Here is a 12792-nt window from a genome sequence, read left to right as displayed (position 1 = left end):
ATTAGAGCAAATCGGTGCATTCAAGAATTGAAGATTTACTCAACTTAATTGAATAATTTATGTTACTCAATCTATCTAATTAAGCAATTTGAGCAATTTCCCTACTTAACCTAATTAGATAATTTGCTACAAATACTCAACTTAATTGGGACACTTGAGCAATTTAAATTATTCAACTTAATGAAGTAATTTGGTTCTTGTCCCGGATTTTGGAGGCCTTGAAAATGATGGAACGAGTTGATTGATTCTAGTAATAGAGGTGGAGCAGAAGCCCTTGTTATATACAGGTAAAAGTGGGCTATATTTTGCTAGAGTGGGTATGCATCTGAAAACCCTGGTAAAACTCTGATATATCAGCATTGCCGATTCTCAACAGTTCTTGTCAAAGGGTAGAATACCTTAACTAGCATAGCAGACGAGGAAAAAGGCACGGTAGTCGAGGAAGGCACTGCACCACACGCTCTTAATTGAGAATATCAAGCAGCAGGGCGACAAGCTGAACACCTCTGCGTGGAGCTCTCTACGAACCCGGAGTAGAAGTCTTGTCGATAAGTGTCTCCTTTCCAGAGCCAAGATTCAGTAAGGTGTCTGTAGGAAGTTTTTTTGGCAGGAAGACGTGAGTTTCCTGTCTCCTTTAAATTTCTGTATGCTTCCTACGGCTACAGACGACTCGAAAGCTGCTCATATCTTGGCTTGACGCCGTTATTACAGTATCAAACAGCGAATTAGAGGCGTTAAGATTAGTTAATCCAGAGATAACCATCAACAACCACCATGGCATACTAGAAATATATTGCAATACCATAACCACATACTATATTTTGCTGTTTTGTTTTCCTATTGCAATATTAATACATACCGTAGTGTCGTTGCCAACACTATTATCCTTGCCGTCATTAATTTGGCGAATTTCTAGAGATTGTCACCTCCTGAGCTCAAAGTTCCCAGTTTCAGGGCTGAGGGACTATCTGGACTAAAGAGGAGCATGCGACATTCGCTGCTATCGTATGCTACTCATTTTTGAAGATTAACTGACGAGCCTTACCTAGAGAATAGATAGCGTAAATATCTTAATTTCGGTTAGATATTTTCACGACTTGAATATCTCAAATTCTAGTAAGATATTCATATAACTTGACCTCAATTCCAGTAAGATATTTATACGATATTAGATTTATATCTAGGTAATAGCCGTTAGGCTTTATAATACTGACGAAAAGAGGTTTACACCAAAGTCGCCCAAGAATGAGCCATACGCATAGCCTCTAAACGTACCCTGACCCGGTTTTTGAAGGGCACAACTTCGGGACGTTTTTCAGTATCATATTAGATCCGAAGCTCAGATGAGCCCGCCCAACTTGAATGTTGGCCAGAGACGATCTTACTCAGATCATTTCCCCTCAGCGACAGCGCTGTTCGGCGCTGGGACTGCCATACTTATAGTTTAAGACCCAACTAGATTTCAGCGGCTGGGACCAAATAGGAATTCGCTACCACAACCCCCCCATAATATAAGTCTCGATTGCACGGTTGTGAGATTTGAGGTGTTTTGTGAAACAAGGAGTAGTTGGAAGCTGGAGATACTTGAATGTAACATTCTATCTAGTCCCAAAACATAAACATGCTTGGGAAACTACTTTACTACGCCAGCTACACGCGTTACACGAAGAAACCTTGTTATCCAGTATTTCCTCAACCTTCCCGAAGTAGTCTTCCCAGGATCAAGTTGTAGTCCCGGTACGATTACCCGACTGATCAACTCGCCAAACTATTGCTATAGTAAAGCTACGAACCGTATCGAGGTACGTCCTCCATTTTCCCTTGCACCGAATTATTGCTATTTGTACTTCAATTTCGCGTTGAAGGGGCGCTAGTAAGAGCCGCCGCTATATATTTCTTACAAGTATCTAGCCTCTCCAGCTTCTCTTAAAGAAAAAACCCTTGATGGTATGAATCCGCTGACGAGCCCTATTGCCTGGAGTCGCTCCCGAGGGAGGGTGATGGCAAATCTCATCATACCAGATGTATGGCCGGGGTTGACGCCCTTTGTGGCTTCGCCTTCGCCTTCGCCTTCGATGATGATGATGAAATTTATTTGCGTCTGGCGGGCTGTAGGCGTAGCCTACAGTCCTGGAACCTCCCAGGGGGTATGGAGACGTGCTAATATATGGATTTAAATACAGAGTGCAGAACAATGAAGGACCAATTCAGAAAGCATTTCTTGCAGTTGCACCTGGCTGGTAGCCACTTAGGTGTGCCCTTTCGCGGCCAGTTGGGATGGGGACATTTGGGTGTGTGAGGGGGTAAGCCCCTCTGAGAGTGCCTGAAGGCAGTGTGTGATAGCCGGATGGCCTGTGTGTCTTGGGTGCTCGTTTTAGTGGCTTCGCCTTCAGCAAGCATTGTGGCATATTTCAGCAAGGCATCTCCACGATCATCCGGATTAGGTGCGTGTTCATCCCCACTGCCAGCTGCATCTCGGGTTGTATGTCCGTCGATGACGACTTTTTAGTTGACGTAGGGGCCCACGGTGAACACCTACTAGAAGGCTCTCCAACACTTGTTCCGATACCCCAAAGGTACCAAGAGCTTAGGGATCCAATTTGGACTAAACTTAGTTGGGAAGCTTGAGCAATTTGAATCATTCAATTTAATGAAGTGTTTTGGTTCTTGTCAAAGTGTATAATAGCTTGAGATGGTTCTAGAGCAAGCCATATTTTAGCCCAGCATCCAAGTAATTGTCGATAAGGCCGTCCGGTAAGGCTAGGGGTGGAGGGCAGGGCATAGTTTTGCAAAATGGTTCTTGTGTGAATTTTGAGAGTGTATAATTCCAATCCTCAGCCTGGAGAAGTACGGTTATTGTTGGTCCTGCGGGTTTCTTGCTTGGGGTTGGTGGTGGAGGGGCGGTCCAGTGGTATCGATATTGATATCTAGTATCTAGTATCTAGTATCGTTTTGTTAGTAATGGCTTTCATAATTGAGCGACGTCGACGCCGAATCATATTGCACTCTAAGAGTCACGACTTTTTCATTTCTTGACACCACACCAGAGCATTTGGATTGGCCATTAAGACATGCGGGACTCTTATTGCTTATTCTCAACTCTTGCTCTTGGTTGGCAGTAACCTCCCGTTGTTAGCGCAAAAAAGATAGCTACAAGCTTAGCAATATCTTCCTTATACATCTCCTTTCTCATCAAATTTAACAGCCCTACTTCCCAACTCAAAGACGCACCCCATCCCAGTCGTGCCTCTTCAAACCACGGTGGATAAGCGCCAGCCAACCCCCAGTCAATAAGCCAGACCTTTCCCGCATCATCAATTATCACATTACGCGGATTGAAATCCAAATGGCACATAACCAGCTTCCGAAACGTTCCCGAAAATGCCCCAGGAGGCAAATGCTTGGCGTGCCCGAAGTCGTGAGATACAAGCAAACGATTGTTGTACCAATCTTCGAGGTCCTTGGCGGATTGAAATGGTCCCGCTCCATACCCGGTGAAAAGGGAACTTTCAGAGATACCTCCCCCGACCGGGCCTGGAGTATTGAATTCGAGGGCCTGGAGTTGGCATATGTATCCGTAGAGTTGGGAGTGGATGTTTTGACGAGCTTTTTCATCAAGGTCGTCCCAAATATCAATCGCTAATTTTCCGGGTACAAACTCCATGACGATGTAGCATGTGTTTGACTCCTCTTCTTCAGTCGCATCGTCCACTTCCCATGCATCAATAACAGCTGGAAGAAGGATTTGGGTGTGCTTGGCAATATATTGCATATTTCTTGCTTCAAAGAGATGAATATGTCGCCCCCATTTCACTACCCCAGAGCTCGACACTCGAGCTATTGAGGCAGCTCCTTCACATAGTCTAAACTCTGGGGAAACTGGGATGCTTTTGATGATCTCGTCGCGAGTAACTGATGCTAGATCTCGGCCTTCGAGAGGGAACTTATCAGCCGCGATTGTTGAGCCCATGGCTATAGACTGTTCGAGGAAATCTTCGGGTTGACGGGAAGGCGATGTGGCCAAGGCGGAGGTTTTACCTCAAAGAGAGACCACAAAGACCGCCCGGGGAAGTAGCCGCAGCCGCGAGGCCGCTGGCGCCACGGAGTATCGTACTACCGTTTCAGCGTGTCCGTATCAGCGGCTTCCATCGGCTACCTCATCACCCCACTGGTCATTCTTATCTAATTTAAGCGCCGTCGTCAAATCACACCTCTAATGCCCAGGGGATGCTTCATAAGCGGCTCCGGGGAATTCTTCAACATCTTCATCACCAACATTATCACCTACATCCTTCCCCCGACCGGCAATCGATTCGATACAATCGTCAGCACTAAGGCGAACAAGCCTGTGTTGCCGCGCGGATATCGTCGTCTTCCGACCCGTGTGTTGCTTTTGTCAAAATTCTGGACAGGGCGCCCGCCCCAATCCCACCTTGGTGGGCCATATTTGGGTTTGATTTCACCCAGTAATGACACTACAGGGAAGTTTAGATTGTTTTCTGAGATAAATGAGGATTTTACACGTGGATGGCCACTCTTCTTAAGCATTTAATAGGGTACCAGTTTGTCAATGCGAAACAAGTCGGCAACATGGTCTCGATTCAAGACTAAATCTATTTTAATCTGAAGATTGCTGATTATTGGAGTCGAAAGCATCCTATACCTATTATTATCATTGTTACCTTGTGGCAAGTGCTATAAAGCATCGCAGTCCCTTCTGTCAACCCATTCTCAGGATCATTAAAACTTCAACTCTACTATCAGTCTATCCATTGAAACACTGTATTTACACTACATTTTTAAGGGCTCTATCACACAAATCCTTCATTCACTCAAATCCCAATTCCCTACATCTATATATATCATTCCTACGCTTAATATGCCTCTCATCTATATCCCCAAGCCTCTCGCCAACACCGCCCCCTCTCAAGTCATCACTGCCATTTACTTCTGCGCCTATGCTCCTACTGGAGTTTCCGGCCCTGCAGAGTCAAGCCCCTCCTCCAGTGCTAAATTGACGAATCACTGGGTTATTTACTTTGCCATATCCTCTACGCATTCGATTCGGTTCGATCCGAGTCCAACTGGCCAAAACAGTTCATTAGATCTCATCATCACTTCCAAGCACTACGCCTTTACCGAGAATGCTGCGAAGGTCTCTCACCTCACACCTGCTGCGGGCCTCACTGTTGGGCAAGTGATTGACCACATCGTCAATTCCAAGTACGACCAGTACCAATTTAGCTTCAGCGGACAGGGCTGTAGGTACTGGGTATACTCTATTGCGACCTTGTTACGCTCTGCCGGGTACCTAACGAGTGATGCGGAGGTTGATGCGGCAGCTCGTACTCTGCAGGTTGTGTGGACTACTAGAGGAGAGCCTGTCGCTGATGTTCAACAGACGGGTATGACTCAGGGAATTTTTTATTAAGTGTTTATGGTTCTTACCACCAGGTGACTGTTTGAAGAATCGTCGAAGTCTTGTTTGGTGAAGGAGAGGACTTGGATGTTATTATCGAGGCTATGTGAGATTGCGATCGATTTGGATCAAGTTTTGTTTGTATCTACTCTGTTCACTGTTTTTTCATGTCGAGGTAGACTTTGGATTAACGGATGTTACTCTCCATGGGTATTCTCTAATAAAAAAGAAATTCACTGCCTGTTCAACATCAAGCCTAGTTGCATTTTGAATTTTGTTTAATTTTACATTGATTGATTCATACTCATTGTATTACCAGAAGCTACGGCCCTGCTGGCTCTGGAAAGAAATTGCCAGATCAATTCCTCGAAGCCTTCAACAAGTGCGTCCAAACCTATATGAAGAAAGACGAGGGCAACCGACCTTCAACCAGGTTCTCGACAAGCTGAACTGGACCTGCCTCCTAGCTAAGTTAACCATCGTAGAAGACATTACCCTTATCAAGAATGCAGTCAACCGTATTACTTAGCCCTTGGGCCCGGGCCCCTACCTAGACAGAGCAGGTCAAATCCGGAGGGCCGCACCTATTACAACATCTGCTAGCAGCAAGGAGCAAGAGATTATTATAAAGCTTGATGTCGCAGAAGGCAAGCTCCTCCCATACAAATCATAGTGGTATAGGCTGATTTGGCACATAGGAATATAGGGAACTGAGGCGCGTAGTCCCGGTGCAATCTAGGCCCAACTGATCAACTCGCGACACCACTGTTATAGAAATGGAGCGTTCGTTGGGAGCAGGTGTGTATTCGTACAAGTATCCAACTTGAGCAGCTAGGTGGTTCCCGAGCATGCCATAGTGGGGGCACCGTACTGTTGCGATGGCATCTTCAAACCACAGGACGCATGGTTTTTCTTTTTGTCTTGCAACAGACCGGAAACGTGCGAATGCAATCACAGCAATAAAGTCCGCTATGCCGAGCAAAGCAGGCAGTATTCCGGCCTGCTAAGGATGTATAACTGGCTATGACGGTGTTACGCCTGTCTGATGGGGTTTCTATATCGCTGGACTTTGTCCCTCTTTTGTGTGGGAATTTGGATAACCGTGGCATGTAAGCTTGATTCTCGGATTAAGGCTGGGCCTCCCGGGGGATAATATTATATTTCGCTCATTATACAAAAACATATGCCGATTACTACAAGTAAAAGACATAAGTAGTACTAAGGTGGCCCGAGGAAATATAAGAACTGATGGCTATGGAAGCTTTCAAGTTGTTAAAACGTAAGGGCAACAACGAATGGGCCTTGCAGAGCGGATGCAAATTTGCCAGTAAAACTTCAACGAGATGTCCACTGCGTAGTCCTTGTTTCGCGCCTCGAAAACATGCACAGGCACTGTAGCCGTTCCGATCCCGATCTCGATCTCGGTCTCAATTCCTTTCGGCGGAGTCTGCGGCGCCGCGAGCACAAAACAACCACGAGGGGCCTTGGGGCGGCGGCAGCGGCAGCTGGTTTCCTGCCAGCAAGTTCCGTCACCGCGTCAGTCAGGCGTTCCTGTCCTTCGACCAAGGAGGCCAGTGTGGCCTCTTGGGCCAACTTGGTGGGCGGTGGCAGGAGCCTTGGCCTTGGGGGGTGGCAGGGCGGCTCCCTACCTCCGTAGTAGGGAGGTTGGCCTCGCGGCGGTGGCGACGTTCGGCGATTCGGCCCTCAGGCCACACGAGGGCCCAATGGTCCACAAAGGTAGTACAACCGACATGATATCCGGCTCTGGCCAGACAAACGCCCAAACGTCGAGAAATGTAGTTAAAAGCGGCAACAAGTTTGCCGCCGCAAGCGCGACCGAAGCGATATCCTGGTGTGGCCAGCCAGGCATGTCGAGGGCAGCAGGACGAGGATGGCGACGGCGTTCCGCCACTCGGCCCTCAGGCCACACCAGAGCCCAGAGATCCACAAGTGCTGGTATAACTGGCAACAAATTAGCCGCTGTAAGCGCGACCGAGGTGATATCCTCGTGCGACCACATAGGTGTTATATAGGCAAGTTGGTTACATCGAGGAGGTCGGCGAGGCGGCGGTGATAATTAAAAGAAAAGAGAAAAGAACGCGTAGAAGGGGGGACGGGAAGAATATAAGAGGGGGGGAGGGGGAGAGGGGAAGCCGCATCGTGGTGAGGGCAGAGAGGGAAGGCACGCCAGATACGGAAACCACGATCCTCGTACATGGAGAATATCAAGCAGCAGCAGCAGGGAGACAAGGCTGATTGTCATCCAATATCTCACTATAGTTGAGAGATTCTCCAAACTATCTTCACCTTGCCATAGCTCTTGCCGTAGTGTGTAATGTATTTGATAACATTGGGCGGTGGCGGTATCTTATTTTTCAAGAACAGATCGAGAGTATTCATGATATCCTTCAGATTCAGGCCGGTCGAGACCGCCGCGTACAGACTATGGGTCGTGAGCCTGTATTGGTGCAATAATGCTGGCCGTGATATTGGCTCAGCAATCGTAACCAGGAAGTCCTGCACCCAAAACGCCAGCAGGTGGAAGCTTTCAAGAGAGTGAGATTTCCCCAACCATCAATCCATAGCGGCCGATTGTGATGGTCAGGCTTTAGCGGTAGGGCAGTAAAGTCTCGCTTCTGCTCAGGCTGGAAGTACCTCGAGGCAGTGTCTGTGACGCCAGGCGAAAGTTATGGGAAAGCACTGATATCAAATTTCTGGACGTTCCGAGTGATCACCTTGTTGAGTTCGTCGGGTACTTCGCTCGACTCGTAAGAGTCGTCACTATCAACGTTGCGCGGCAACATTGGCCCTGGAGTTACGAGCCTGGAGGCTCTGCATGCCTTGGTGGCGCCCTGGACAGCGGAGGTCGTCTCCCGCTTTGAAGACATCGTGAATGCCAGTGGGTTTCTTCAGGAAATGGTTTGCGCAATGCGATGGACGATATTTCGAGGATAGACAAGGACATGAGAGGTTGATGAGTGGTCCTGGAAACGTTGTATAGAGAAGTAATCGTGAGGCTGCCAGTGGAGGGTTGTTGGTCGTGGAAGTGTGATTCCGGCCTAAGAACTCCCGAACTAGTGTATCTAACTCGTTGTGCTCTATTGCAAGGGCTCGATATTTCCTCTATTGCAGGGTTAGCCGTGATTATGCTTATTCTACCGTTTTCATACCTTGCCGTTGGTTGAGGAATGCTAGTCCATCTCTTCTTTGTTCATCACCCACACGCGTTTCTTTTCCAAGTGCGGCGATAAGATTTACCATTTATCGGGCGTCAAAGAATTCACCCCCAAGAAACTGAGAAGTTTCTGAAGTTGGTTTTGCGACGTGATACCTCTCCCGAGGCTCCCTCGACATGGCCGAACAACCACATAACAAGAAGAAACCAAGTATGAAGCCGACTCCGAATGTCGGAAACACCAGGATAAGATGGTGGAGATCCCCTAGCCAACAACCGCCAGCCCTGAAGCGCTCTGCAGAAGAGGATGTAGATGATAGCGACGAGGGGCCGTTTGTTTGGACCCGCGCCGAGCGGGAAAGGCGAAAAGCCAAAGAAAAGATTCGCAAATTGAACTCCCCAGAGGGCATTCCTAAAAAGGGCTCCAAGTCAGCGAGGCGGGGAGTATCGCCAGTAAATCTCGGCGATATCCTGGCTTTTTTGGTAAGTACATCCATGGGATGTGCTACTAAGCCTTGCTCTTGATCGGGACGCGGAAGACTGTAGTAGGAAGCTAATTCCGATATCGTAGGCAGAGAATGAACCAAACCCCGCCAACAGACCGCCCTCCAGCACACCATTCTCCAACAACCCGGCCTCCAACAAATCGTCTCCGAACGTCTCGATTTCACAAGCATCGAGGATGACCGGTCGAAAAAGGCTACGAGGAGAGGTTCCGGGTTTGGTTGAGGATACCCGGAGCTCAAAAAAGTACAAGCCATCGAAGAGTAAAGAGTATGAAATTGCGAAGCCGAAGCGGTTAACTTATGACTCCCTGTCTGAGGAGGACATGCCAGATGAGTGGTTTCGTAAGAGATTCGATAGGCTCTATAAGCGTACCCTCGAGGTCGTCGAGGAGCACTTCATAGTCCCAAGTTTTGAGGAAACGGAGCTAAGGGATGTGAAAGTTGGTCCTGAGTTCATCTTCTGGGCAGAGAAAGTTGCCGAGGCGGATCCTAACAGCGGGGGTTGGCAGAAACTTTTTCAAAACCCAACGCAGAGGAAATACTTGATTGCTGCAATCTTGGTGTTGATTTTCAAGATAAAGATATTTGATGTGTACTTGTGGGGCTCGAGTGATCCCCAGCATCAGTTGTTGCATAATATTGACAGATCGTTTTTCACTCATGACGGTATGTATTGACATACCAAATGGACACTATCAATAGCGAAACTTAGAACCGCTCCCAGCTAACATATCCACAGGGTTCTTCCGCACAGCTATGCGTTCAGACGCCGTCCGCAATATCGTTGGGGGAGGCCCAGTAACAGTTGGGTTCTACGAGGAGGTAGCGAAGCTCACGGCGCAGACCTTCGCCCTGCTAAAACCCCTAACCAACCACCTTCACCCACCAAGGGAAGTGGATATCACACTTATCGAAGCCCAATTTCAAGCCATCCATGATCTTATCTCCGACACAGCCTATCTCTCAATCCGCATCCGCATGTCCCCCACAATTTTCTTTTGGGTCAATGCCACTCCCGGGACACGGTACAATCAAGACGACCACGTTAATGTCGACATGGGCTCCTGGAGAGATAGCAAGCAAGCAGTAAGGGTCGACTATGAAAATCGCCAGCGCACCCACGTCGCCCAGAAAAACGCCGCTCGAAAAGAATATCAAGAACGCCAAAGCGAAGCAGCGCGAGAGCGACTCGTCCAGATTGAAAAACAGGAACCTTTAGACCCATCATTCGACCACGTAGCCATGGTCAAGATAGGAGTCTGGCCCTCGATCAGGAGATTCAAGCCGGGCACCGAGGCTGATGACCAGAAAGCCCTCAGGACGAAAGTCCCGCTGGGAGGGATGCGCGGATCTAGGGAGCATGAGATTTGCAAGGCGTCTATTGTGTGTTATTATGGGAAGTCGACGGAAACAAATAGTGGGCGGGAGGGGTTGGACGCGTTTATCAAGAGGAAGTGGGGGGCCAAGGGACTGCTGAAGTTGAATGTGCGTCATGAGTTGCAGGAGGTGATTGCGACGGCGGCAGCTGCGATGGTAGGCGGGGCTTTGTACACTCTGAGCCAAAGGAAGTGGTAGGATTTGCGGTTTGGGTTTGTGGTGTGGATTTCTGGGCGATCTGTGATGCCAATGTCAACAGATGTATAGTGTTTTGGTGTTGAATTTGACCTTACCACTTAGTGTTACATTCCAAGATCCATATGTAGGGGATGTTTTCTCTCTTGCTAGCTGAATTCATAACATATGCCATTCATCCTTCAGGTGCTGATGTTTATTCTAGCTGGGTATATAAACTCACTCCTTCCCTAGGTAATAGATAATGCCGGACCTCTGTCCTGCTGCAGATCGAAAAGCTTCCTACTCGTAAGCCCCGTAAGAAATTGTTGCCAAAATTGGCTCGACCGTCAGCTATTCCCAGTGCTAGAACCCGGTGGTTGTGCTGGGCTTGGCTGGTTCGAGTTTGGCTTCTTCTTCTCCTTCTTGGCCCAACGAAGACCGCACGCATTACACAGTGTCTTAGGTCCACTTGGGCCCTTCCGCCATTCGGGGGATTCGAGCGTACCTGCATTGACGTGTCAGATACCAAACCGAGATCAAATTGAACAGAGTAGAACTTCACATACCACAGTCCGTACAAACATATTCTTCGGGTAACTTAATCTTCTTCCTCCTCTCGCTCGCTCTGGATTCCTTATCAACTGCAATAGTGATTCCCGCATCCCCTTTGATCAGTGCCGGGCTTTGATCTCCGGTGCTAATTCCTTGACTTCTTTCGCCTTCTTGGTATTTCAACCCAGTCAGCATCTCGATGGTCTCCGTGTGGCTTGCGCCTTCATAACGAGCCATCTTGTCGTTTATGGAATCTGGCTTGCTATTCGCATTTACGTCTTCGAGGTTCTGCCGAGTCAGCGCAACGTTCAATCCTGTTGGTTTTGCAGGAGGAGGCATTGCCATAACGTCAGGATTTGATGGATTTGGTGTATTTGCTGCTACTGATGTTGTAGCAGAGGCTCCTCCCACCGTATCGGTGCCCTCTGACACGGCATCCGATTGAGACTCTTGTCTTTTGAGACCCTTACGTTGAGGACCGTCCGTCTCTTCTGCCTCCTCCTTCTTCAGCGCCTCGATACGCTTCTTTAAACGGACATTTTCAATCTTATGTTCAAGAAACGAGTCGAGAAGCGCAGCGTTCTTGGTAGGATATGGCCGCGCCATCATGAAAACCCCTCTACAAAATCCTGCCGCATTATTTGGCCCGAAAGCCGCCGCCTCGGAAGTAAGATGGGGGTGGCCGTGCGATTCAAATATGGTATACGAGCCGTCCTTCATTCGAAAACGGTAGAAAAATCGGAGAGGGTTCCCACTAGCGATCGACTCGTTGAATTCTCGCACAAATATCCCACTGTCGTCTGCATGTATGAAGTCTACAATGAACTTGCCCACCAATTCTTCGGGAAGATAGCCGGTCAAACGATTACAGCTTGGGGACAGGTAGATTATTCGACCATCCGGCGTAAGGATATGCAAGAGGTCCTTCAACTCCTCTACCACAAGTTGCGACCAGTTTCTCCTCTTTGTAAACTCTGTGAGCGTACTCTCCCTAGCAGCTGCAGATTGCGTTTGAAAAGCAGCGAGTATTGGCCTAGCACCAACACCGGCAATTTTCCTTTCCACTGGGCTGGACACTGGGCTCTCCTTATTATCGGAATTTTCCATATCGCCAGGCAGCTCAAAATCGTTCTGCGACATCGCGTTATCCGTTGGGGTATAGGAAGTAAGCCCGGGGGCACTGTCGAGGCAATCCACATCCAGGACCATCGGCATGTTGTCCAAATCTGCAAGCAAGCCATCTTCTAGCATTCCCGTCATAGAAGAGTCGTGTTCATTACCAGGCTCCTACATAAAGTTACTATATGAGCATGGCGATCAGGGGATATACTCGGTGACGTACATGGAGGCTGTCCATGCTTGTGTAATACCTGGAAGCTGGGTCCATTCCCATATTATTCATGTCCATTGGTGAGGGACCCTGTGGCATACTGGCTCTAGTAGGCCAGGCCAAAACGATATAACATCGCAGGAGACCAGCTCATCTGAGTGTTGCCCGCCGAGTAGGAAAGTGATTACATGTACGGATTGTTGTAGCACGAATGGCAATCGCAGCTCAACTGTCAGAATACGGGTTAGTGTTGCCA

At 48.3% G+C, this 12792-nt stretch overlaps 6 protein-coding genes across 6 annotated transcripts; 2 read left to right on the top strand and 4 right to left on the bottom strand.

Annotated features, from left to right (window-relative positions):
- Positions 1-3082: 3082 nt before the first annotated feature.
- BP5553_08594 (Uncharacterized protein) lies at positions 3083-3970 on the bottom strand (the record flags this gene model as incomplete). The annotated part of the gene is made up of 1 exon (XM_032017217.1): positions 3083-3970. The coding sequence occupies one exon, from the start codon at positions 3968-3970 to the stop codon at positions 3083-3085; it is 888 nt and encodes a 295-aa protein (XP_031866648.1).
- A 909-nt stretch (positions 3971-4879) lies between these two features.
- Positions 4880-5431, top strand: BP5553_08593 (Uncharacterized protein; the record flags this gene model as incomplete). The annotated part of the gene is made up of 1 exon (XM_032017216.1): positions 4880-5431. One exon carries the CDS (start codon positions 4880-4882, stop codon positions 5429-5431), a length of 552 nt encoding a protein of 183 aa, XP_031866647.1.
- A 1633-nt stretch (positions 5432-7064) lies between these two features.
- Positions 7065-7439, bottom strand: BP5553_08592 (uncharacterized protein; the record flags this gene model as incomplete). The annotated part of the gene is made up of 1 exon (XM_032017215.1): positions 7065-7439. The coding sequence occupies one exon, from the start codon at positions 7437-7439 to the stop codon at positions 7065-7067; it is 375 nt and encodes a 124-aa protein (XP_031866646.1).
- Positions 7440-8106: 667 nt separating this feature from the next.
- On the bottom strand, positions 8107-8307 carry BP5553_08591 (uncharacterized protein; the record flags this gene model as incomplete). The annotated part of the gene is made up of 1 exon (XM_032017214.1): positions 8107-8307. One exon carries the CDS (start codon positions 8305-8307, stop codon positions 8107-8109), a length of 201 nt encoding a protein of 66 aa, XP_031866645.1.
- Positions 8308-8771: 464 nt separating this feature from the next.
- Positions 8772-10675, top strand: BP5553_08590 (uncharacterized protein; the record flags this gene model as incomplete). The annotated part of the gene is made up of 3 exons (XM_032017213.1): positions 8772-9077; positions 9166-9766; positions 9840-10675. 3 exons carry the CDS (start codon positions 8772-8774, stop codon positions 10673-10675), a joined length of 1743 nt encoding a protein of 580 aa, XP_031866644.1.
- Positions 10676-11001: 326 nt separating this feature from the next.
- On the bottom strand, positions 11002-12635 carry BP5553_08589 (PYP-like sensor (PAS); the record flags this gene model as incomplete). Its single annotated transcript, XM_032017212.1, has 3 exons — positions 11002-11159; positions 11221-12493; positions 12549-12635. 3 exons carry the CDS (start codon positions 12633-12635, stop codon positions 11002-11004), a joined length of 1518 nt encoding a protein of 505 aa, XP_031866643.1.
- Between the last annotated feature and the right edge of the window lie 157 nt (positions 12636-12792).

Source organism: Venustampulla echinocandica (assembly GCF_003357145.1).
Source record: "Venustampulla echinocandica strain BP 5553 chromosome Unknown scaffold_8, whole genome shotgun sequence".
Lineage (NCBI taxonomy): Eukaryota > Fungi > Ascomycota > Leotiomycetes > Helotiales > Pleuroascaceae > Venustampulla > Venustampulla echinocandica.
Note: the sequence above shows the minus strand (reverse complement) of the source record. Positions and strands in the feature narration are given on the sequence as shown.